This window comes from Dermacentor silvarum, chromosome 3, assembly GCF_013339745.2.
Source record: "Dermacentor silvarum isolate Dsil-2018 chromosome 3, BIME_Dsil_1.4, whole genome shotgun sequence".
Lineage (NCBI taxonomy): Eukaryota > Metazoa > Arthropoda > Arachnida > Ixodida > Ixodidae > Dermacentor > Dermacentor silvarum.
In genome coordinates this window covers 118,217,616-118,244,195 of record NC_051156.1, presented here as the reverse complement: position 1 = coordinate 118,244,195, position 26,580 = coordinate 118,217,616, and the positions used below count along the sequence as shown (strand labels likewise).

General features: G+C 46.0%; 2 protein-coding genes across 3 annotated transcripts in view; both read right to left on the bottom strand.

The window, feature by feature from the left end:
- Window positions 1-26,580, bottom strand: part of LOC119445743 (monocarboxylate transporter 12-like) — a 438,947-nt gene that overhangs the window by 157,008 nt on the left and 255,359 nt on the right. The gene's annotated exons all lie outside the window — the stretch shown is intronic.
- Window positions 1,125-26,580, bottom strand: part of LOC119445740 (monocarboxylate transporter 12-like) — an 81,595-nt gene continuing 56,139 nt past the window's right edge. The window contains exons 3-5 of one of the 2 annotated variants that reach the window (XR_007466019.1): window positions 13,185-13,527; window positions 10,110-10,638; window positions 1,125-1,357 (exon numbers count right to left, since the gene is read on the bottom strand). Coding sequence is in view for 1 of the 2 variants with exons in the window: in XM_049663580.1 (XP_049519537.1) it covers window positions 1,345-1,357; window positions 10,110-10,643; window positions 13,185-13,527 (890 nt within the window). In the remaining variant the exon portion in view is untranslated. Of the gene's footprint in view, window positions 1,358-10,109; window positions 10,644-13,184; window positions 13,528-26,580 lie in introns of both variants that reach the window. The other variant, XM_049663580.1, reaches the window with a different exon arrangement.

Genomic DNA, 26,580 nt, shown 5'->3' with positions numbered 1-26,580 from the left:
CTGTCTAATGCTGATACATTCCATCACCAAACTATTACACATTTTACTGAGACCTTTGTTTAGCATGTGTCAGTTAATATTTTGAAGTTTTTTTTCCTGATTTCCTGTTAAGCATTTCGTTTCATTTTTTTTGGTTACGTTTTGTTGGCCTTACATCTGCTATAACACGCTTTGATGAATTGCGCACTTATCCATGCGTCATGCGCTTTACATTTTATCATGTGCTTTAAACTGTATACAATATTTTTCTTGTTAGTTCCACATTGCTTAATCTCCTCTTCTTTACTGCGATTATGTGCTCAAATTTTATTTACCATGTATTGTACTTTCTCGTTTTCATCTATATTTGTGTATGCACTGTTGGGACTTTTTTCACCCCCCTTACACAATGCCCTACAGGCCTATAAGATACTTCAAATAAATAAATAAAATGAACTTCGAGCTTGAATGAAACCACCAAGTGTTCACAATAGTGGCTAAAAGGTCAGCAGTGTGCATGCAGCAGTAAGACGGACCAACTGCGAGTTCTAAATTGTCACGCGAGCGGCGCCTATTCAATCATTTGAGCCGCGGCAGTCACGTGGCACTTTTGGTATTAGCACCATCTCTCCTCTGCAATTCGTCATGGTCATTCCCAGTTGAGTAGAGAGAAGCGATAGTTGCGCGGGTGACTGCCTACGTGACAAAGTAAGTAGCCTTCCAATGATGTAGTGGCTCGGTATATCGAAATATATATCGAAACATAGCTCAAGGCTGGTTCTGTGTTGAACAGAAAAATGGCACTTACCAATTGGTGCTTCTTGCGGTCAACCATTGGCAGCACGACATGCGCTTTATTACGGCTAGTGTTGATATGACTTGAACCCGTGAAATTTCATATAGTTGGCGCAGCGAGCGCGTTTGATTATATGCTACCAGATAAGATTATTGGGGATGTCCCGCATGCTGCGCGAGCACTTTGAGGACGTGGCTTAGCTTACATGCTCGAACGTGCCTGTTGTGGGATTGAAAGTAAATTCCAAAGGGACGCACAACGACATTATTGTAAGGAGACACTCGAAGGAGACGGATGTGTACTGCTGGTAGGAGATAAATTGTGCAATTTACCAGTGGATCAAGGCGCTTCCTACTCTTTAAAAAGGAGTCGGGTACCAGAGCAAAGAAAGACTCCACTTTTTGTTGCAAAATAGTTATATTTCTTCGTGTGTAGGAGGCTTCTTTTTAACGCAGTGTGTCCACTGTGTCCTTCTTTGTCTGCAGGCATCGTGTGTCGCAAAGAGCACAGCGGCCACCAAGCTGATGGCGCCCATGAGCAGGTAGTAGCCATCGTACGATCCAGCAACGTCACGAAACTGTCCTGCAAGGGCAATGCAGAAGATGATAACAAGAAACGAAACGTATGTTTCGGCTGCACGTAATGCAGAATTCATGCGACTTTTGTCACGCATATACTCGTGAAGATTCATGTTTATTTAGCAATTTGAATTTGATATGTTAAGGCCATAAATGAGGCAGTCATCCCACAGCCTTACAAAATACACCCACTTCTCTTTGGAAAACAAACCAAAGTAAAGCCACGTATGTTGCTCATAAAAGGAATAAAACGTCAAGCAACTGCCGCGTTCCTACCATTTGGAGCTAAATTTGAAGCACAATATTCTGCGCGCAGTCGCAACGCGCGAGACACTAGCAAGCAGCACGCAAGCGTCCAACGTTAGATGACACGAGTAATCACGCAGCTATTACAGTCAAGGCAAACTCTGCAAACACTCATTGTACATTCGAGTATTGATTGCCAGCGATAAGTAGGCGGACGAGACGGCGGCCGTACGAGCCGTGCCGTCGTCCCTACTTTTAGAGGAGGGCAAAAGCGGTGAGCCGAGAGACGGCTGCGACGACCAGCGTGACTAGCTTCTAGGACAACACTGCGCGTGCCGAGCTTGCGCCTCGAGCACGCGGTGCGCTTCTTTATTTTTCACTTCCTTGACAGCTGAGAGCGCCAACCAGAGCGCCTCGCGTTGCGGCATCGGTGGGTGCTACAGGGCCCACCACCCAGACGGAACGTCGAAATGGCGAGCCAGTTCAATCGCGTTTGAAAAGTATCCGTGGCCAGTCCAAGTTCTCAACGTGAAGGCATCGGGTCGCCACCACCACTCAGACGGGCGGCACTGGGAGCTCCGCAACGGTCGAGGGACTCGCTGAATGGACGCTGTTGGGAGGGGCGCGTCCAGCCGGCGATATACTGCTCGGCACATGCGTCCTGGGGAAGGAGGAACTGGTAGGCCTTTGAGGCGAATGGCGCGTCGACGGCAGCCAGCGCAGCGTTGCCGGTGGCGTATCACGGACCGCACTGTTGAAAGGCATGTAGGGTGCGCGCACGAGCGATGCAGTCGAAGCCCTGGACGGGCCACGACGCTTGAATTGCACGCAGACGGGGCACATCCTGTCGGCAGGCGACAACGATCCGGCGTTGCCGGCGATGGGGTGCATCGCGAGGAAGCCACGGACCGGCCGGGAAAAGTGGGGTCAGGGGACCGCAGGAGTGTCCGATGGTTCGTTCAGGACGCCTGAAGCGGGATGCAACGCAGCCGGCACTGTGACATCGCTAAAGCCGGGAGTGGGACGAGGCCGTGAGGCGCTCAGCGACATGGCGCGAACGTCCGCGGAAACAGCACAGGTGAAGACCGGGATGGGCTGGTTAGGTGGAGTGACCTATGCCAACTGCTCAGAAGACTGCGCTGACCACTGGATATATGGCCCGTTCGATGTCGGGTGTCGCAGTTGGAGGAGCGATGGCATTGGAGACAGACCCGATGACGTGCGGCACGGGAGTCGGTGTTGGGTCGGCGATGTCTCCACTGCCACGTGTCACCGTCGGTGGCGATAAAGGCGATGAGGTGGCCTGAGAACGATGGCGTACGGGCGCAGGAGTGGACGCGCTTATGGGCTGGCCGTGAGGGTCTTGACGGAGAGGAGCTCCGTACCGTGTGGTCAACTTCTGGAAGAGGACGGTAGTCAGCGCCGTAGGAGTTGAGGACGGACTGCCGCAGTTCGTCGCACGGGCGTGGGCCAGGCGATGGAACGCCGAGGCGGAGCTGGAGAGCAAGCGGCAGGACGTCGAGGAGTACCGCGTACTTGAACTCCTGAATCCATACGTGGTTCAGCTCCAGAGCCGCATCGAACTGGGTGAACCATGCGCCGGCGTAGCTCGACGAAAACAGCGGAATTGATGGGTCGAACGACTGATGGTGGTCGAACAACAATTGGTGGGTCCGGCCAGGTAGCCATGGTAGCGTGTTGCTCAGTACAAGGCGCGTTCTTCCGGGTGACCAATGTAGGAGGACGTGATGGCGGCTAAGGAGCCGTGCCGTCGTCCCTACTTTTACAGAAGGACAAAAGCGGTGAGCCGAGCGGCGGCTGCGACGACCAGCGCGGCTAGCTTCTAGAAGAACACTGCGCGTGCAGAGCTTGCGCCTCGAGCACACACTGCGCTTCTTTATTAACGCGAGAGCGTTAAGGGCCCCGTGTCGCAGAAAATGCGGCGTTGGCGTCGGCATTGCCGCCTGCAGCCGAGAAAATCATCCCCCACCACGCAGGCCCTCCAAATACTGTTAGGTATGCCACAGCATTCTATCATTATTGTTGCTCATACCTTTTCTTGCATTATTGGCAAAGCTATTCCTCGGAATTTTGAGAATGACAATCCATAAACATATGTCATGAAACAAAACACCCACAGTGCGTGTGTTTTATGTTAAATCTTCTCAGACTGAAATATTAAAACTACGAAACAAAAACGTAAACCTGAAAATTATGTCATTTTTTTGCCACACCCGCACTGCGCCTGCGCATCCCCCGCCCCCTACTCTCCTTGTCTCATCTCTTCGCCTCTCGGCATTCCTCCTCTCCTCTCTGACGCTCCTCTCCTCTGCGCATTCGCAACGAATGGGAACACCTGCGGCTCCGCGCACGATAATTCGAAGCAGCTTAGGTTAGAGGCGCGACGGTAGGCGCTGCATACTCCGCGGGGGGGGCGCGCGCCACAACGCGCAGAACTGTTGTCGACGCCGTCGGCGTTTTATCCGCGTTCGCACCGAACGCGCGTGGCGTTAGTGACTGTTGCCGGTGCCCAACTCGCCCAACTTTCAGTACTTGTTGCCGGTGCCTCTGGGGGCGGCTCGGAGGTTTTCGATGAGATCAGCCATTACTCGTCGAGCAGCGTCGGAAATCTTACTTAGGCAACGCCGCGATGAGTGCCACGGACAGCGCCAGGGTTCTCCTACGGGAAGATGGTGTAATTTGTTTTAGGGGCGAAGCTCCTTATAGCGGCACCCGTTCGTCCCCGTCGTAGTAGGTAGCCACGTCTAGTTTTATGAATTGCTCAATAAATGGCGTTGTGTGTCCGTATATGTATGCATACCCATATATACATATATATGTATACGTATAGTATAACCAGAAGCCGACTTCCGCTTCTGTTTCCACTTCCGGTTTCGCTTCCGTTTCCACTTCCGGTTCCGCTTCCGGTTCCGGAAGCCAGCTTCCGGCTTCCGGAGAACGCTTCCGGCGTTTTATGAAAAAAAAATTCCGAAAGTTGTGTCCGTAGCGCGGAATCGAACCAGGGACCCCTCGCTTCCGAACGCGCGGCGCTAACCACTACGCCACGAAGCGCACATAGACACACGCACCACGATGGCAATAAATACCCAACATTAACGAAAGGCCGCGTTTCTAGCGCGTTTCTAACGCGTTTGTGCTAGCGCGTTACGGCCCGTGTAAGAAGCTGGTGTAAGACGCTGTGGCCTCTCCGCCTTACCTTCAACGCGTTTCGAACGCGCTGCCCAAGGCGGTGGCAAGTCAAGTTCAAGTCGAGGAGCGTTTATGAATACGGGGAGTATACTCTCTCAGCAGTCATGTGATGGCGTCGGCAAACGCGGTGCACGTTCCGGCATGTGTAAATGGCTGCGTAAGACGCTGTGGCCGCTCCTCCTTACTAGAGAGTACTGCACGTTTCTAACGCGTTTGTGCTAGCGTCCCCTTAAGCGGGAGATCCGATGATTCCCTCCGGAGCTTCGCCCACTGATCATCATTCACCCCGTGGATATGCTGTGATTTTTTTTTTTTCACTTCTTTGACAGCTGAGAGCGCCGGCCAGAGCGCCGGGCAGAGCTCCCCGCGTTGCGGCGTTGGTCGGCGCTACAAGTACAGTATACGCAGCCATTCGCCTGTAGGATGAAATTATGGGGCCCGTAAGACCTCTTATAATATAATTGCAAAACGCACAACCTTCTCGTGTTCGTTAATTACCTTAATGGAGTTAATGTCTTAAGAAACGAAAAGCTGTGTTCATTGGGTGAGCTTGCGGTTGAGGAAGACGCATGATAAAAGCGGTTGTGTTTCCCTGCCAGATGACACATGCTTGCTCGGAGCAGGAAAATTCGTAATATGTCGCCCTTTACAGCGATTTCTACATGTTGTTTGGCGTTGTAATTTACTGCATTTAGAGAAATATAAACGAATGTGTATGACAGGTGAAAAAGCAAGCGTCGCACTTAAAATGAAGGCACGAAAGGGACTGGCAGTAGTGCAGCAAAAATTTAAGGGCAAGGATCTACTTAGGAAAGGTATCCGTATCGAATGAGTGCTGCTTTAATAACGGGCGCTGCAAATTACCAGCAATGTTACACACGTGCGCGTAAAAGCTGAGCAATAAAGATACAGAACATCCTCGTAATTAGCCACCGCCTGTATTTCCCGATGCGAAATACGGCTATATACGTCGTGGACTCGCAAAGGGCAGATGCGCTGCAACAACAGCGTGTTTGTTCTGTAGGAGTAGCACTGATCTTGAGGGCATACTCAATCTTACTCTTTAGCAATGATGGATGTTCGAATTAGTATTTAAAGATCCCTAACATTGATTATTGAGCAGGCTGAAAAGAATACTGGCATTTATTTTGCATCCCTACAACTGGCGTATACAGTGCATCATCCGGACTTATGTCTGTCACACGTCCTCATGCTGAGTGCTCCATGCGAAAATATCTTCAGTAGCACTAATGTTAAGGAAGCCGTCTGAAGGCCGTCTTCAGGAAGAGTTACAAGGAGCTACACGTGAAATGAAATTCTCCAAGCTTACTGTTACTGGAAAAGCAGTTCATGCCTCACCAATGTGAGACATGAACTGGTGTCTCCGCTAAAGAGAAAGCGGAGCTGATGGGCACCTATAGCTAGTCCTGGCTTTTGGCAAGCACTACCAAGTCATCCCCAGCAATTTCGGAAATTTATTGATTATGCTTTGATTATCGATTAGCTATTGATTGGCTATCGTTTGGCTATCGCAAGGTAAATGCCACCCATTTGGCCTAGGATAAGCACTACCAAGTCATCCCCAACACCTCCCGGAATTTATTGAGTATTTGTCGTTTATCGATTATCTATTGATTGGCTATCGATGACTGACTCAGCTTAAGTTGTCCAAACCATGCTTAGCTAGACTTTGCCAGGTTCGGCTTCGCTAGTTCACAGGGGTATATGTCATTGGATAGGATAAGAATAAACTTTATTTGTCCAGCGGTTAAGGCTGTTGGTGCCCGGGGCTAGGCTGCCAGGGGTCCATCGCCGGAGAAAAATCTTTCGAGATCCTCGGCAATGGCCCTGGCCCGCTGGACGGCCCACTCCTGGTCCTCGGGTGCCTCGCTGAGGAGGGCGGCTTGCCATCTCTCAGCGAGGCGCCCCGCTTCAGAAGGTCCTGCTGTTATCTTCCCCCTTCCTCTTGTTCCTTCTTCTTCAGAGCGTTGACATTCCCAAAGTATATGGGCCATATCAGCCCGTTCGTGCTCGCACCACGGGCAGCCGGGCGATGGGTGCAGCGCGGGCCATAGGCGGTGCAGGTGATAGGGGTTGGTGAAAGTGCCCGTCTGCAACCGCCTCAGGTCGACTGCCTGGGACCTGTCCAGCCGCCCGTGGGGTTGTGGATATGTCATACGTTCTTGCCTATAGTGTGCAAGAACCTCTCGGTACGAGGCCGGAAACTCCTCGATATCACAGTCGGCGTCCCCGTGGCCCCCAGCTCCGACCGCCTGCGATTTGGGTTGTGTTGATAATTCCGCCGGTGGGGTCCCGCACAACAACGGCGGCTGCCCTCTGGGTGATCGCGTCGCGGCGGGTAAGTTGCCTCGCGACGAGATGGGCACGCTCGTTGTGGTTAGGCGGGATGCCGGTGTGTTTTCGGCCGTTAGTATTGTTGTTGTTGCGGCTGTTGTCTTCTTTAGTACCAAACTCCCCGACGTGCGCGGGGAACCATTTGAGGGACATGATCGTAATCCTGCCGGACACGAAGTCTCCGGCTCTGGCGTTGAGCATGCGCGCCACATCCGCGGACACCCAACCTTTGGTGTAGTTCCGGATCGCTGATTTGGAGTCGCTTATGATCAAGCTATCCTCCGTACCTCCGTGGAGTACCGCGAGGGCTATGGCCATCTCCTCCGCTGCTTCGGCCGACGGCAGCCTAGCTGCGCTTGGACCCTTTTTGCACTACCGCTAGGATAGGCACACATGCCCCTTTTTTTCTGTTCACGCGCTAAACATTACGGCCGCCTTAGACAGTTCCACTAAAAATAAACTCCAGTCACCAACCCCAGAGCAATGGCTTGACCGAGCGTTTTCCCCACACACTCTAACTATACAATCTCTAGGTACAGGGTCGACCACATCTAGGGTGAACACCTTATTAGTATTAAAACCGGTAAAACTACAGCGTTTCTTCTACTTCACACGTGAAATGTTCGTTATACTATGTGTAATCATGGTGTCGATAAAGACAATAATGATTTTTTCGAATTAGGTACTGAACATCAGCTTCTATGATGTCTTGAATAGTAATGAGGTGTTCACCTTAAATGTGGTCGACGCTGTACATCCAACCCAATCACACGAATTGGGACGTCATCATTCCTTTGTCCGGTCCACTTTACACTACAGCTATACAACGCGCCACCGGGCGTTCTCCGGTTTTGTTGTCTACGGTCGTCCCCCCTTCTTCTGCCCTCGATTCCCCTTTCTTCTCGGTTTAGGTACCCGCAGCATCCCCATTGCACATTGCCGCTAATTCACGGACACTAATACTCAACGTAGCCAACGGGACCTCCGCTATGACTCTGCTCACTGCACAGTATCCTACCATCCTGGCGAAGACGTTCGACTTTCGACGCCTGTGCCCTTGCCTCGTGTCTGTGAATAGTTCCTCATACATTTTGTCGGTCCGTACACGATCCTCGCGCTAACATACCCCTTGAATGCTCTCGTTTGTCGTCTCTATTCTTGAAGAGTGCATCGTTATCGCAAAACAGATATTGCGCAAGTCTCTCGCTTAGAGCGGCTCAGTTGGCGGGCTTTGTCGGCCTGATGCGCGTCCAGGCTGGCAGCTTTCGTCCCCGAGGTGAAGTTTATGTAAACATTTTTCATAGCTGCGCTGAACTTCATTTTTGCATTTTATCACCATTGGTTTCGTCGCCGTGTTCTTTCTGGGAAGTTCAAGAATAATATAGCTGTCTGAGAACATTTGACGATGTAAAAGGAATGTAGATGATTGTCAGGGTTTTTTTTGTTACTGGTAACTATACGTTTAATTAAACTTCTAACATTCACACTGTTGCGGTTCTCAAATGCTGTTATCTCGAGACAGCAAGCGCTGGCAAAGACTTAATGTTCTTTAGAGCACTACGTTCAGAGATTCTTTAAACGCTCACTGAACACCTTATTAGCTATTTTGACATGTTGCAAAATTGCCACCAGTCAGCGTAAAACTTACGAAAAACATGCAAAGTGTAGTTCAAAAATGATTTAAGGTCCTAAAATAATGCTCTCTTACATCCCCTAGATACCACTTTGTCCTTGTTCCGTCCTGGCTCCAGAGTTCTTGATGAAGGCCTTTGTCAGGTTTGCTGCGTAGAAGAGGCTGCAAAGAACACCTTGTTCCGAACAGACCGCCACTGCATCTCTAGTGAATCTGGCACGGTAGCTTGACTACTCGCATAAATCCTTTCATCAGTGGGTGACATCGCGCAGAAACATGACAAAGTAAAATATTTTCTATTACATATTATCGTGAAACAAATTCACCGGCGGCACTCCATTCCACAATCGATGGCGTTCCACGTGCACATCTGTCTGTTGTTGATAACGTGTGAAAGAGACGTCATGGCGCCGCATCTATTTTTATCGCCCGACTGCTGACGCATGTCTCTCGCAAGTATTGCTCAGTACTTAAGTGTTTTCTCTGCAATCTCTGTGTTTGTTATCATTGGCAATTCTACGTTCGTTCTCGCGCTTTATTGCGTTCTTGTCACCGTCCACCACTTTCGTTCTACGCATGCACCTACGGCAAACCAGGAATGCACCTATGGCAGCCACGTAACCATCCGCTTTCTTCTCCGCCTGTCACCCACGCAGGCTTCTAAAGGTGCCGGCTAGACGAGATGAGCCGCCTTCAAGGCATTGTTCCAATACTGCTCTGCCGAAAGTACAAAAAACAAATGTGTCGTATATGACCAGACCCTTTGATGATATGCCGTATACCGCAAATGCTTCCTGGGCAATGGCGTTGTGTTCAAATGCAATATGAAGCCACGCCGAGGAGCGGAAATGACCCGCACATGTCTGATATAACAATACACGAGGGTGTTTGGCCTTGATGATATATCACAACAGAGTAAAAGTGGAAAAAAAGAGTCATAAACATAGCAGGTGAGAAAGAGTAAATAGAGCGTGTGCATCTCGCCATGTCATGTTATTGCGCTGTTATTCTTTACTATTCACATCGTCCAGGAAAAAGTGGAGCTTGTGGAATCATAACGACCATCAGAGGGGTCAAGTACGGCTAGTACTGTTTCGACTTGACAGTGTTTGTAGCTCATACACTGAAAGTCATTACGAAACAAAGGTGATCTACGGTGACCGTAGGAATCTACCACTGCGAAAATTACATTTTATATGTCAAAGTCTGAGCAACAGTTGTGACTTCTCGCGTCACTGCACCCATGATAAAAAAAGGAAAAAAATATCTGCTGAGGTTTGTTGTGAGGCACTGTGAGGACATTGACACTCACCTAAAATTGTTGGGCTGACTAGGAACACTGGCGTCATAAAGATACCGATGAGGCCGATAGCAGCAGCCGTCCGTTCGACGCCAAGGTATTCCGCGAGCAGCACGTACTTGATGCATATTACGTAGCCCATGTGACGCTCCTGCCACAGTTGCCAACGCAAAAATGGTCCCAGGGGCAGAAACATACGGCAATGCCACCATGCAGGAACAAAGGGCCAGAAAGCTAAGGGTGTACAGAAGTCGGCGTGTGAAGGGTGAGAAGTCTGCCTGAAGCGGCACCACCACACGGCCCACAAGCTGGCCAATTGCACTGAAGGTAATGAGATGTTTGGCGCTGTCCAGAGCTATGCCTTTGTCGATCCCGTAGTCCACGATGGTCGCCGAGAATTCCAGATTCGTGTAATCTCCGACAACTACAGTCACAAGAAGAACGTAGAACGCTGGCGTGTAGAACAGCGCCAAAGCTTGCGTTAGAGAACAGCTCTCCAACAGTATCTTCCTTTCCGGTAAATGTGGGCCTTGTAGTTCGTCTGGGCTTCCACCAAACCAAAAAAAATTATGAAGGGTTAGATGAAAGTATTACCAGGACAAAGAAATATTTTTCGGCATAGAGAAGACAAGTCGGCCAAGTCTTTGATTTACACACTGTTCGTTATCAGTAGTGGTTTTGGGCATAGCGTAGTGCCCAAAACGTAATACGTAAGAGCAAAGATTCTGGTCGTAAATGACGACCCTAAAAAAACTGCATTCATTATCTTCTGTAAACAATTTTCTGAAGATGCAGTCATCAATGTTTAAACCTCAATGCCATTACATCAACCAACACAGAGTCTCTTGAGGAGTATACTGTAAAGTATTTCGCCTCGCCTATGAAGGTGCGTAAGGAGGGAAAACCGTTCTGATCGAGCACTCATTTTACCAGCAGGATTTCTTGAATAAGTAAGCACAAAACGCTGCGTCATGAACACGTTCCGGCCTCTTTTTAGGTTTTAGGGGAATTTTTGAAAGATAGCCTCTTACCGATAACATAATTCTATTCTTTGAGCTGGCATACTCAGAGAGGCGGACAATACTTGCGCGAAAACTCGAAACACATATTCAACTAATTAATAAAAATTCAATAAATAAATTCATAATTAATTATTTTATGCCACATATGGCAATTTACGAATTGTAATGGGTGAACTTACAAGAATTAAGAATCCACTTGAAATAAATTTCCGGGATGAGACCAATTTCGAGATAATATTCCCCAACGTGTGGAATCAAATACATGGGTGTTCTAGTTAGTTTTGTGCTTCATTGCATAAAAGAGCATTCTCTTTAAAAAATAGATGGAACAACATTGCGTTTTGATGGCGCCAATGATGGCGCATATCTCCAAACTGGTGTCATTCTGGACATTCATTCCACCTGCCTGGCAATGTCACGGGCTACACTTTGTAAATTGTGATATGTACCGTAACGTAAATAATTCTCAAAATAATTAGGGAATCTTTGTGATATAGTTGAATATGAGTTTCAATTTCTCGTGCAAGTAATGACCGCGTCCCTGAGTAATCCAGGTCAAGGACTACAATTAAGTTATCTGCAACAGGCTATTTTAAAAAAATTACGTAAAACTTAACAATTATCACCCTGTATAATATTTTGGGCTAATACCTTAAAAGGCTAATTTAGAGTTACAAAGGCGCAAAGAATAAATGCAAGGTTTTCGCTAGTTCTCGAATGCATTTTTCCTTGAGATCAGTGCCAATATCAGGAAAAATTATCTTTTGGAGCTGCCATCCATCATTGGCCATTCTCGTTGTGATCATCTTGCTATGACGCTGGCTAATCTGGAAGTTTTCTTAGTCGTAAATCTTCCTTAGCTCCAACATCTTGAGATCTGGGTGTCGCAAGCTGTATAATGCGTACCCTTTCCTCTGTAATGAGTTATCTTCATAAATTTTAATGAACTGCAAAAGATAAAATAATGGAGAAGTAATGCTTATCCAATACAATAGACTGAAACATTTCGGAAATGAAATCTAGGTGCACATACAATGCAATTCTCGTCTCAAGGAACCATTCACATCGGTCCAGCGAATGCGAGTAGCCTAGCGAATTCTTTAGATTTATGCATACAACTCCGAAGCATCGAGATTTAACAAGGAACGTTTGTTTCGACCTAGACGCTCGTACTATAACGCATTTGAATACATGCAGCAAGGTGTCCGATATTACATATTAGCCACCAATAATCTCTGACAGTTGCGTTCTCAATACCCTGAAAACAATGGCTGTTTTCCACTAGAGGCACCTACTGCAGTTTTCACCCCTCTTGCATGGAAATTTGTTTCTTCGCTTCCACACCTTCCGTGAACTTGCATGAGCACAGAAGACGCAGAGTTTATTGTAAACATTATAAATTATAAATATATCCTAACGAAAGCAAATGTTATCCAATGTTCAAAGTGTGCGCCCATGAGCAAAAGTACATGGACCAAAGGTTATTCATTCGTAACGGTATGCATTGGTAATTCAGGCGCACAAACTGAAATTGGCGAACGCGCTGCAAACGAACTGAAAACAGCGCTAAACAATAGGACAAAGAGAACGACGCAGACTACAGCACTGAACAGTTCGCCATCTCATGTTTGTACTGCAGTCCTCGATTTCCGTGACATCCCTAGGCGGTGGTTCTTACACGTAATACCTAGTCCTTAACTTTCTGTTTGATGATGTTGTTTAATGCCTGTTGTGGAGAAATAAAATATTTTCATCAAAGTTGCCTTTTATCCTAAATGCATTGTGCACGTCGTGCTTCCCGGAACGCTTAATAAACGTTGTAGATGTTGCTTAACTATGCGGCATAAAACTACGTTACGCGTATGTTAGTCGGGTAATGTCAGCGATGAGCCAACAGCCCTACTACTACCTACGCGTTTCGGTTACTAGCAATGAACGTGCTTTGCTAGGCACAGTGCAGCGCGATCGGGACTCGCTGTTCTCGGCGAAATGTCCTCACGAATATTTTAGCGGCCCGGTGATTACCACTGAGGAATGCAAAGAGGAAGTAGCGGGGTTTCGTTACCTTTGTTGGGTAGCGTTGGGGTCCGTTGTAGCTTCATAATGTCTTGGGTCGAGGTCCGCTTTCAGCAGAGGTTGTGACTTTCTTGCTTTGCAAGAAAATTTGAGTGCGCGAGGGTTCTTCGCTAGCATAACAATGGCGGTAGAGTTTAGCAGCACTGCGCCGTAGACGAGCAGAGCCCCATCGACGTCGTAATGTTCCACGAGGTAAGCCAGCACAAACTGGCTGACGATTGCCGATGCCCCGTAGGCAATGAAGCCTAGTGACGTTGCAATGGCGCGGTACTTCTCGAAGTGAATAAGCGTGTACACGGAGGACGACGTGACGAAGATTCCATGACCCAAGCCTGCAAGTTGTGAGCGAAAATCGTATTCAACTGCAAGGGTGGTTAAGAAACTGACAGCTATGCGCAATAATTTCTGCTCGGGAAATAAGTTGCTGAGTAGTAATCTGCAGAGTATCCATCAGTGACGTAATTCATCTATATTGCTCAGGTGTAAGTGATACAGTTGCATTATTAGAATGCTGAAAACTACTTTTTGGTTCGTTGATACCTTTGGACATGGTATTGTGTTTGCTAGCAGTAAGTGACGGATGTACCCGGAAGTCACAGCTAATTTAAGAAATAAAGAGTGCCAGGCAGTCTAATCGCCCAATTTATGTAGCTTCGTAACGCTGATTATTTGACTACTACCAAATTTTCAAAACTCCTACTCGCTGCAAGCCGATAAGGTAGGCCTCTCTCCTGCATGCTTAAAACATGCCTCAGACGAGGTGCAACTATTTTTCGCATACGTCGTGGCCATTCTTCGTATACGTAGGTATACGTACACGTAAGACGTACGATTATAATATTCGTAGACTTGAAGTACCACACTTGCTTTATTTGTTGGCCTTATGACATAAGTAGTCAAGTTACGGCGGTAAGCTGAATTCGTATCGTTTGCTATTTTTATCGTTCTATTCTCGTTATGTTCATAAAAAATCACTTTGTTACATCAGTGACATAGTTTGGAGCCAGAATGGCTTACAATACAGTATAATATAAATGTTGATAACTTCCCGAAAGAGCAACTGATGCGCACCGGCAATATGATGACTCCGCTGTTATTTGGTTATCGAACAAATATTTTGTGTCTTCCATTTCTCCCATGGCCGTAAGACTCGGAAAGTAATGCATTGCGCAAGAAGTCGTGGTTGAATACTGTGACACCGGGACAGAAAAATTAAACGTAGTGATAAAAGTGGCACGATCAACCCTGGTGTCTCGCGAGAATAATATAAACATTTAACAATCGTAGTTTTAAAGCGAAGCTTTATATGTCTAGGCGAAACTGCCTGTGCACAGAAATTTATTATCAGCATTGACTCGAGCGTCGTCGTCTTCTTGCGCAGCTGTCTCGTTGGCTCGGGCTCGTGCTCGTGTTCGGCACGCGCTAGTGCCACTGCTACCGCGTTCGTCGTCGTCGTCGTCTGCTTCCACAGCTGGCTGCGTTGCTGCTAATCATTTCAGCGTAGAATTTCCCTTCTCTTCTGTCATCGTAATGGGGAGCCCTTGTTTACGGGCGGATGAGCGATTGCTTAAGGGGGTATGAGCGATTCATTGTCTTACGTAACGGACAGATCCAATTTTGAAGCAATTCAATTTCGATGAAGAGCAAGCGTCAATGGCGGGCTAATGCTGCTAAACACGCCACCGAGCAAACTCGAGACATTGAACGCAAGCGACAACGGCGGCCTGCGGGCATACCTTGAGTGACGTCGTTCTCTCCGTCGCAACCGAACGTGTGCGTAACATGATAGTTGAGAAATACTGTAATGAACCGTCAGGATTAACCCAGTGATAAACACCGGGGCCGCACGTTTCAACTTCGCTGGTTAACCATCTTCACAGAGTGGCAGGGCCGACGGTCTTTTTTTTTTTTTTTTTGCAGAACAATATTACACCTCACTAGCCGCCATGAACCTGCTGTACTATAAACATTTATGGTCAGACACAGAGCATAAAAAATCAGCAGCGTCGTCCTAAAAATTGCTTTCTGGCAAAAATAAAGCACACAAAGAAAACTAGGCACTAAGGCACCCTTACGAACGTTACAGCATTCAGAAGACCTCTCTGTGAGCACGTAAATTAAATACATATGATCCAATTGCAGCTAACAATAAAATGACTGATCACGTCTGCATTTCTTTAATGATAGGGCACTATATATATCTAGGAATATCAATTAGGTGACAATTTAGAATACCACTACTGCATTTTCGTGTTAGTTTCTTAAAGGGCCCGGAATTTATCACATCTCATTCGCGTTGGTTTTCATTTCTCATACAGCAAGAAATTCTTGCTTTCTGTGCGTTTCTGAAAATGACTTGCATTATGATTCGTTTTCGAGGAAATGTTTCAGCAACATGTGCGGACATGTTGGAGATGTTGGAGACTACTGGAAGCTGCTACTGTTCGAATTCGATTATTTGTAGAGAAAGGATTCTCGATGGCCTCGCATCAGCTTGGCCTCCTGTGTACTCCTATAGAGAGGCCTCTGGAATTCCGCGAGAAAATCTAACTTTTCCTTATTTTCTTGGAATAAACAAAGTGGTCGTAACTTTGTTCAATTAGTCGGCTGAAATGCAGTCTTCTGTATATATTAAACCACTGACACGGTCATATGTATGGAGCTCCAAACAAGGAGTGGCATTATCGGGAATAACTGACCCACGTTTTATATTAGCGCTACGTCTGCTTTATAGAGAGGGCGGCTCGTAAGTTTAGAGCATGAAATTATTGTGATAAAACAAAAACACTCAAAGCAACTTTAATAGATAATATTTCTTACCATGCATCACGCCAACTGTCATGGTCATCCACAATATGTTGGATGCAAATGCCGACAAAATAAAAGCTGCTGAAGCAAGAATTGTGCTCAACAACACGATGTAGTAGGTTTTGCTGCATCGCTGAAGAGCATAGACTGCCAGTCCTGTAAGGAGAAAGACCTTATGTGGCGAGAAGCACGTGCTGCGGAAGTCAAACTTCCCACCAGAAGGATTACGTCCAAGAAGAGAATGTTATGCTCTCGCAGATACGCATTTTGCGACAATAACTACAGATGGGCAAAAAAGAAAAGTATGTCCCATAGCCTTTCTTCTGTAACAGTGGAGTATTAGTAAAATACAGGTACGTTCTATTAGAATCTCGTGATTCACACATGAAACATTTCGGAGAGATAAAATTGTCATTTTCCTCCAAAAAGCAGGCACCTATACACGAAAAGCTGTATTCCATACGCGTGTCTAAAAAACAGCCTGCAAACATTCTCTGTAGAGTTTTGCATTGTTTACTCGCGCTATACTCATGTTAATGACGCTATCTACATATTATATATCGAGCTTATTTACTTTGCAAAATCTTGCACATTATCACTTAAAAAGCCTGACTATATGACACTGTCTATACATGTTTCCACTATGGTTTGCAATCACCTAGGCTTACGAGAGGCAACCACACTTGGACAGGCAAAGCAGTCGTTCCTAGCGAGCCACGGCCTCTCGCACTTTCTTTACAACCAAAACAAACACCACTTCCTTCTTATTGAGTTCATGCAGAAATATATTTTGTATAACACGCTTAATACTATATAAAAGACTATACCGGGTTTTCAAAATTAAGCTTTACGAAAATTTTAAAAATCGCCTGCGGCAGCTAGCATAATTCTTATCGTTGAGCTTGGTTATTCGTTGAGGCGGACATTAGTAGCACGATAAATCGAAACATATAGTCAACTAAATAACAAAAATTCACTAAATAACTTGTTATGTAATGAATTTTTCACACTTATAGCAATTTACGAATTGTAGTCAGTGAGCTTGTCAGGCGTATCCACTTGGAATGAACTTCCTGAATGACACCAGTTTTGAGATATGCGCCATCAAACTTGCCGTAAAATGCACTGTTTTTCCACTTGCTTTTTTACCAAAATGCGTTTTGTAAACTGAAGAAGAAAATAACCGGAACGCCCATGTATTTCGTTCCACACTTTGGGAAATAATAGCTCGAAACTGGTGTCATCGTGGACATTAGTTTCAAGTGAACGCGTCTTGCAAACTCACCGGCTACAATTGGCAAATTGTAATATGTGTCGTAAAGTAATTAATTCAGCTGTTAATTAGTGGATCCTTGTTAATAATTTGAATATGTGTTTCGATTTATCGTGCTACTAAGGTCGGCCTCTTCAAATAACCCAGCTATACGATAAGGGTTAGGCGATCTTTAAAAATTCCGTAAAGCTTAATTTTGAACACCCGGTATATTAGACGAATATAACACACTGAAGGTGCTTCGTGTGGATTTTTTGAACATAAGGACCTGCATGTGATTTTCTAATGTGCATATAGCTAATAAACAAAATCATTATTTACCTTTGCTCATCTTAGTTTATACGTTGCAATCGCGGAATCGACACTGCTTGAAGCCACCATGTATCTTAACAAAAATTGTAAGGCGACCGTGCCACATGTGAGAAATTCGTCTGCGAAATGGACTTGGAATGCATTGGCCTTATAGTTCACATTCTCCTGAAGAGCTAGACAGATGTTTCGTGATTTGTAGGCTGGACGGTCGTCTATTTTGGAGGTCATTTTACCTGACGTATATCTGAAAATTGGCGCGAGTTTTAGAATTTCTGCTAAGGCGAGAAGATTTATTTATTTCTACGTTTGAATTTAGAAATTACAACATGAGCCATGACAAAGAGATTAAAAAAATAAATCTATATTTAGTTAGCTATCCCGATAACACGAGCGATTTCTCCTCCACATATTACCTCTTTTACCGTAACTCCTCCTAAAATCCGGAAAAGCGCATTGGTCACAGATTTTCGCCAAGCATTTTCTAAACTAAAATAAAACGAAAACATGCTGCATTGGCTCTCAAGCTGATAACTTTGCAGTATTTGGTTACTCGTACGCATGTCAAAACCCAAGACGCGGCCTCGAAGATCTTTCCGCTCAGTCACACTGATCCTAAATAATGTTTCATCGCAATAAACACGCCTTGTATACACAATTAGAAGGACCATCAAAGCCGTTGGCAAATATTGGCAGTGCTTCGCTTGGAGCGCAACACTTGCCTGAAATGTGGCTGAGCATGGAAGCGGTGCTTTTTGGCCAGGACGCCATCTCCCTCGTGATGTCGAACTTCTCCATGAAGAACACGAATAAGAGGCCGAACCACGACCACGGCATGCAGACAAGGAATGCTGCAGCAGCCATGGCCACCGGTACATTCCAGCAGCTATCCATAGGGGCACTTTCATACAATCGGTCTGCGGTTGGAAGACGGGAAATCGCGAAAAGCACATCAACATCTGTGTCGATGCGTACTTGGTGTTGTATTGAAGTAGGCGTCAGAAAGCGAGAGCGAAATGTTTGATCTACACACCTTAGTTTACTTTTAAAAGTGAAGGGAAATCTGATGAAGTAGTGGTATAAATAAGTTTACTGATTATATAAGCGTTCTCCCCATACTTTTCCATACTCCTAGTCTTACCGCCAAAATTTTCGTGTTTCTGGCCAACAACTAAAGTAGGTAAAATTACCATGAAATGCGTAACATTATACTTGAGTATTTATAAGACCGACAGCTTGGGACGCATGTTCTAGGTAAATATGTCATATTTCAACACCGTTTTCTGCGCCTATGCAATGGTTTTACCTATGCAAGAAGGGCCCACCAAGTATGAGAAGAATACGTACTGCACGGAAATGGATCATGATCTTCTATGGTATTCATTAAACATTACGTGCGTCGTGTTAGTTGTTAATGTAGACAATTTGTGACGTAGAAGAATCAACATTTGGGCGAGGAGGCCCCTTCAAGATGTTCAATTTCATGCCGTCCTCCTCCAATTGAACGAGCTATTCCTAAGCCTTCGGAATCGGTGTGGCATATGAATAATTATGTGACGTGCTAGTGCTTTCTTGCTTCCAGATCGAAATGTACTTTGTGGACGCAGAATGCACGGAACCGCTGGCAGCAAGTTGTTACGCAGGAGCTGCAAGCATACTCATTTTGTTGAAGTAATACACTGCAAGGAAGTATGCTTCAACATTGCTTGAAATATACACGATTTGTGCGGAAAGTAGGGAGGCTGAGCATAGAAAACGCACTTTCTTTGACAAAATCTTTCAATGGCCTTAGCAGTTTTCAAAATTACGGCCTTGCACATCGACACCGCAAACCCAACGAGTTGTGCGCTCTTCGTAGTCGTCTCGGAAGTCCTTTTGTGCAATCCCTTTGACCACCTTGGTTGCGGACCTTTGGGCGGTTTCTCCGGTGTTTTATTGGTGTGCTTTCAACGCGCGTTTCATCCTCAAAAACAGGAGAAGTCACAGGGTGAGAGGTCGGCCATGTATGGTGGCTGGGTATACCTCGTTCGTTCGAAAACCACCTGGTCACGAATGACGCGCGCAATGGAGCGTTGTCGTGTTGCAGAACCCGTGAAGACGCGGCGTCTCGACGCATGCGCAGGACGCCTTGTTTCCGTGTCCGGATAACTTCCACGTAGCTACTTGCATTTACCGTCGTCCTGTAGGGAACAAATTTCTTATTGACCATTCTCTTACACTCATTGTACTTCCTTCACCGCGAAGCTCTGTTCTATCATTCGCTCCATTATTGCCCTAACGCAGCGGCGAAACATCAGTAAACTCCCAAGCATGTCCACTGGCGTCTTCTGCTCGAAACTAGCTGAGCTCGTCGCGTTGTGAAGCTGAAGTTTCCTCTACCTTTCCGCACTACCGGTTTCCCGACGAAGTGTAAAAGCGCGCAACGCCACGACTTGTCACCTCACTTTCAGAACAGATTCTGTATCTATGTGTTGCATCATCAGAAGTCGAGTGCTGGCTGGATATTTCAAATATGTTATCTCTGATCTTGTATACAGACTGCGCACACACGTGAGCCCGCATATGGAGACACACACACACACACACACACACACACACACACACACACACAAACGCACATGAATACGCACCAACCCCATGAGTCTGCACCAAATGAGTCAATTTTCTACAAAAAATCACGGGAAAGTATAACACACAAAACAATGTGCACTTGCATGCACCGGCACGCACGCAGGTGCTTGTGAGCGAAGCGACACGCAGGTACAAAGATTAACACACGCGCGTCAACACGGAAGCACAACAGCGTCAGCACAGAAGAGTACACACACATACACATACATGCACACGTAGGTAAATAAACGAACTGTAGAACAAAAGCCAAACGAGTACGTTGCGTGGCTTTTGTCCTATAGTGGTCCTGCGCACATGCACAATTTAAACCTTATGTGGCTGAATTTCTGGAAGCGTTGTTTGGAGCGCAAAAGAAGCTGCGAGCAGATTTCGATCGTACCGGTTCGATTGGACGATCCGCGGTCACGATGCACTGTTTTCACGGCTTCGCCTCGGTGTACAACTTTTGTGGGCTCTTCTGATGTAGTGTAATGGCCTACCATAGTGAAGCGCTGATGCTTACGCTGTGTCACACTGGGAAAAGAAAAAAAAGGGACATATGAAGGAATTTAACGATGCCCACTTAGTTGAGCAGTATTTGAAGACAACCAACAAACATTTGTCATGGAGCTAGGCTATGAGAACAATATAGTACAAAAAATTTTCATCACCATGATTTCGATACAAAATGCTGGTAAATGTCAATTGATATAATGCATAATACGAGAATGAAGAAGTCATGAAGATGTCAGCCCATGAACGAGTACGTAGTATTAGGAAAATAAACGCTAACTAAAACATTATGCTGGTAAGCAATCAACGCCTCCTTTGATAGTCACGGAAAATGTCCCATAACATCCTCAAGCGAGCCGATTTGACTGACTAGCAATTGCAATAACGATGAATCAATGTCCTCAATGACATATCCGGAGGTTTTGAAATAAAGAGGCCACAATTTCAAACATTTCTAGTAGTTATCATACTAATTATACTATAAGAGGCCTGTAGTATACTTCGCGTAGGGTGAAGGCACTGCCAAGCTTAACATGAACACGCCTGAACGAGTTTTTGGTTTTCCCGCTGAGTATGCTTGGTCTTTCTGGTTGAAGTGTCTTGAAAGTGTTAGCCTAAGGCGTCTTCCTTCCAAGTCACTCAATTCCCGGTCATTACAGCCTGAGTTTGTTACAACAGTGCCGTTACAGATGTATCGGAGCAATTCGACTCGAGTATTACGGCTTCTATTCGCGCGCTGAAGCTTTCATGACCAAATATACGAGTCTGACATAGCAAATGTTGCGATACACAGAAATATGGTCTGAGACAATCATTATAAATACGGGCATGGCTTAAATTTAGCCATCAAGAAATAATGAAACGTTTAAAACTTACCTTTTACATGGAGGGCGAAAACGGTTGGCGAAACAAACCGACCGTATTCCTATGTTTGCTGCCAGTCGAAGGTGGCATGTGCGGGGAGCTAATCTACACTCTGGGGTGGAGTGTTATCGCGGAGGCCACATTGCAGCGGCCGAGAGAAAGATAAGCCGTGCGGTTCCTGTGCAAAGACCGTCACACATACGTTGATAAAGCAGTCGCATCACAGTACAATTCCCTTGAGTTTGTAGCGTCCTCTTCCAGGATGTATAGGCATCCATGACATTTGCGGCCTCTTCATGTGTAGTCCCTTAGGCAAATGCGATGTGCGGTCATTAAAGGGTGCTTCAGGTAGCTGAAAAACTATTTAAGGGACGTTCGATGAATGCTAATGTGAAGAAAAATCGTGTACTCGAATGAACGTGTCTTGTCGAGGCTATTACAACTTAGCGCTAAGTATGTGATGGGTAGGTCAGATAACTGGTGCACAATTAGAGTTACAGCACTGGTGCCAAGGGAAGAGAAGCGCAGTCGAGGATGGCAGAAAATTGGGTGGGGTGACGAAATTAGGAAATTTTCAGGTGCAAGTTGCATTCAGCTAGCGCAAGAGAGGGGCAAGTGGAGATCGCTGGCAGTGGCCTTCATCATGCAATGGACATAAAAATACAGTGATGATGATGATGATTATGATGATGTAAGTGCTAGAACTTTGCGTCTGAGGAGCTTTCTGTGTCCTTAGCAATCTACGAGCAATGAGGGTAATGATGGTGCTTGCGGTGAATGAGGCCAAGTAAAAATTAGTGAGCGCTGCTGAAACAAGTATCATTTGTGAGGATCAAATGCGTTTAATAATTTTCTTGTGGATATGTACAGACGCCTATACAACCTTTCCAAGTGGTGATCTGACAAGAACATCAAGCTTTGTTGAAATAATGGTTCCTTGGCACAGCCATGTAAACGCGGATTGCATTGAGGGAATTGCCTTTTGTTCCTTCTGTTTCTTCTTCTTTTGGGCCTTCTTTTGCTGTGCCCCTGTGTACTTTCATTTATAGTTTCATAAGGCGAAAGGCTTATATGTCTCATGTCAGAACTCCCTTCAAGTTCCTTTCAAAGCCGAGCCGTCGACACCGAATGGTGCTCTTAGGATGAGAGGCGATAATGCGACCAAAACCGCGATTAAGGGTGGAATAATGATTAAGCATTTGAATTGAAGTGATATTGGGTATAGATAGAGGTGAATGAGTAGAAATAAGACTGAATTGATGGTGATTTAAAGGGGTTTAGTTGGGAGGCGTCAAAGGGAATAATGAGATAGAGTGAGCTAAGATAACGAACAGTAAATGAGAGTGAATTAAAAGTGAATAAAGGTGGATGAAGTGGTGATAGGCGGAATAAAGAGTAATGAAAATGGGAAATTTCGAATAATAAAGCAAACCAAGTGTCATGGAAGTAAAACCGAGATGATAAAGTAATGAAGGTGAACCAAGCAGTGATAGGGTGAATCAAGAGTGAATCAAGGAGTATGGAGTGGGGGAGTGACTTGCAAAATAATATATGTGATATTTGAAGGTTCAAGTGAGAGTGCCTCAGGAAAAAAGTGCTGAGTCACGCTTCGAGTTTGGTGAATCATAGGAAGGGTGGCTTGCAGAAAATGTCATGACTTTCAAAAATGACTACATTGTAGTTTCATAGTGACGGTGACTCACGAAACAAAATGCTCAGTCAGGGTCCGACTTTGGTGATTAAAAGATGACCTACAAATTGCGGTTCAGAGTGACGATGTCTCAGCAAAAATTAAGTGCTCAGTCACGGTCCGAGTTTGGTGAAATAAGGATAACTTGCAAAAATGAGTTTGTGAAATGTGTAACACAATGTGAATAAAGAGAATAAAGAAAATGGCAAAAGAAATTTCACAAAGCGTAAAAATTGGTCGTCGTCTCATTTGGTTAGCGACGCTCGGACTTTCACTGTCAAGTCATCCTAATTGTAGCAAAGAGATCCCTAGAATTTTTTTTTATTCTGGGTGTTTATGCTGAGCCAACTTGGAAGTCCCGAAACACATCCCTGCTGCGCTTTCCTTCGCGTCCTGTCGTCGATTTCAAAGTTGTTTTACAAAGTTCTCCTTGCACACTGCTGGCCGCTTTCACCAATTATGTGTTCAGCATCAGGATAATGTAAATCGTGGGAATAAGGACCGACGATGGTTACTTTCGTTCAATCTGTCTTGTCGTTTCCCGCACATGTTTATCAGCTATCTTGTAATCAGCCGCTGGTTGCCACATCATTCAGGCTCACCAATTGTTCCCCTACCCACCGTTTTCCTATTTAGGCATCAGAATCAAGTTTTTGTTGGTAAACGCTGTATTCCTTTATTGATGAACCGTAAATAATATTTATTGAGCTCGTAGGCCTGCTTTCTTGGTGCCATATTTATCTTTTCTCCAAATTAGAATCTTCTGAAAACAGTGCAGTTGAAGGCACGCTAGAAGTTCAAAGGAGTTATTGTGAAAAAACGTATTCGCATCCGTAACTTATATGGTATTCTGGTTGGAATACCGAAATAAAGAATGATGAATAGAAGTATTTTTACTCACTATTTTGCCCCAAACTTTACTCACTACTTGCCCCGTTTTGGTGAAGAGCTCGATTGGAACTAAATGTGGTTTTCAGAGAATAAGTTGTGATGCAGTTGCCTTTTTTCTGTAAGAATCACAGAGTCACACATCTTTTCTGTAAGAACAAAATATTTTCACGGTTTTTCTACCGAGCAGCAATGTACCCAATGTATTTATCAGACCTGTGACAGCAGTCACATTTCTGTGGCATCAGTGCTCTTTGATGGCACAAAAGCCAAGAGCTCGGTTACACTTTAAAATGAAGCTTTCTCTCCCTCGTCTCCCAAATATGTGGGTGCTGGCTGCTGTGTTGAATGGTTGTATGGCACCGCACAAAATGTAAACTCGCACCGGATGCAGTGCTAACCGCGCCCAAGTGTACTTGGGCACGGACGTAAGCTCCATTGCACATGCGCCATCATCGTCCTTATATATCGTTTATTTCATTGTGATCCCTCCCTTCTTCTCACGTCGTCGTCATGGCTCCCCCGCCTTCAATGTGTCGTCGTCATTGCATTGTTATTTCCTCGTCATCATGATGTCGCCGACACGCCTTATTAATCATGCAGTCGTAGTCATTCCCTAGTCATGACACCGTCGTCATCACACCGTCGTAATTATGCCGTCACTATTCCGTCGTCGCCTAGCCTTAGCGACCGATCATAAAGATAGTCATTCCGTCGTTGTCATTTCATATTTGCCACCCATTGTCGCCATGCCCTTGTTGTGCCATCATCCTCACTCCGTAGTAGTCACTCTAGCGTCCTTGTCCCATTGTCGTCATACTACAGTCGTCTTAACTATCGTAGCTCCTTACACCGCCGTCATCATTCGCTTTTTGTCATTTTATCGTGGTCATGCCACTGATATTTCGATGTTGTCCCACACAGTCATCGCCATAGTATCAGCGTCATTTCTTAATCGTCATACTGCGGATCTACATGTTTGAACGCTGCATGCTTCTTCGTCATTTTCGTGTATTTCTTGCCTATATAAGCATTGTACGCTATTGTCACTGCGAAGAAGAGAACTGGCGAACTGAAAGAAGGACGAAATTGAATGTCATTATAAGCGCCATCATAGAAGGAAAACCAAACCAAACCAGCTGGCGGCTGCCGGTACCCATGTTTTAAGAAGCTCAAACTTCCGTGTTAATAGTGCTGCTATCACCTGTGTAAAAGACTAGCGCCTGTTTCCGCCTCGTAATACTGAGCACGCCTCCTTGGGACCTATACTCGTGAACACCTTTCTGTGGCAATGAACGGAAAGCTACGTAGGCTAAGCGCGCACAAGTGAGAGCGCTTCTGAAAATAGCCCCGCGTTTTAATCCCCGTTGGGTTAGGCTGCAGGGAAGAGATAACACAAAGAGCTTATTGGCAATTACATAAGACAGTACACACCACTGAGTGTAAAAGACAACTTATTTTGCGGCTTTTCCCTTCCGTGTTTGTGCAAACGTGAAACCGTTGCACGTGGAAGCTGCGTCGATTCAGCGTCTCTTCCGAGCAACCAAAAGCACTGTCAAACGCTGCCGGACTACATGGTGCGGTAACACATGTGCAGCGTCCAGGCGCCCGTAGCGTTCTATTCATTGCCACAGAAAGTTGTCCGCGAGTATAGTTCATTTGCCTCATTAAAGACAACTGCAAGCACCCGAGATAATGCTTTTAACAGTGGAGCTGTTTAAGCCGGCCGTAATGTGTTTAAGCCGACCGTAAGCCGGCCGCCTGCGACTGCGTTGCCTAGCAACCACCTCACGGAGCGTCGCGCGCTATGCTCTGGAGCGAGAAAGAGAAAATGAGAGCGAGAGAGAGAGAAAAAACACCGCATATCCACGAAGTTAATGATAATGAGTGGGCGAAGCACCGGGGGATCATTCGGGCAAAACGCCGGAAGCGTTCTCCGGAAGCCGGAAGCTGGCTTCTGGAGCTTGACGCACATATACTATATATATATATATATATATATATATATATATATATATATATACATACATAGCCGTCTCCATGCCAACCAGAGCTACGGACTACGAGGGACAAGGCTCGGCCCTAAGGTGCTTCGCCCCTAAAAACAAATCGTTGCAGCACCAACGCGGCAACGCGCAGAGGTGCTGCCTGCGCCATCTCCGTTTCCCCGCATTAGCGGTGAACGCTCGCGGTGTCCGTAATTGGAGCAGGCGCCTCTGGCGGCGGCTCGGCCGAGCTTCCACCAGCGGCGCCATACTACGCATGCGCCGTGACGGCCATAGCGTTAATATAACTGACTCTAGAGGCAAAGCTGGGCCTAAAGAGGGAGGGGGGGGGGGCGCTAGAGCGCCGCCATCTTGTCGGCGCCATCATGTAACTTGTCAATGTGGCCAGCGCACTTATTTTTGAATGATGGAAACAAGTATAGGT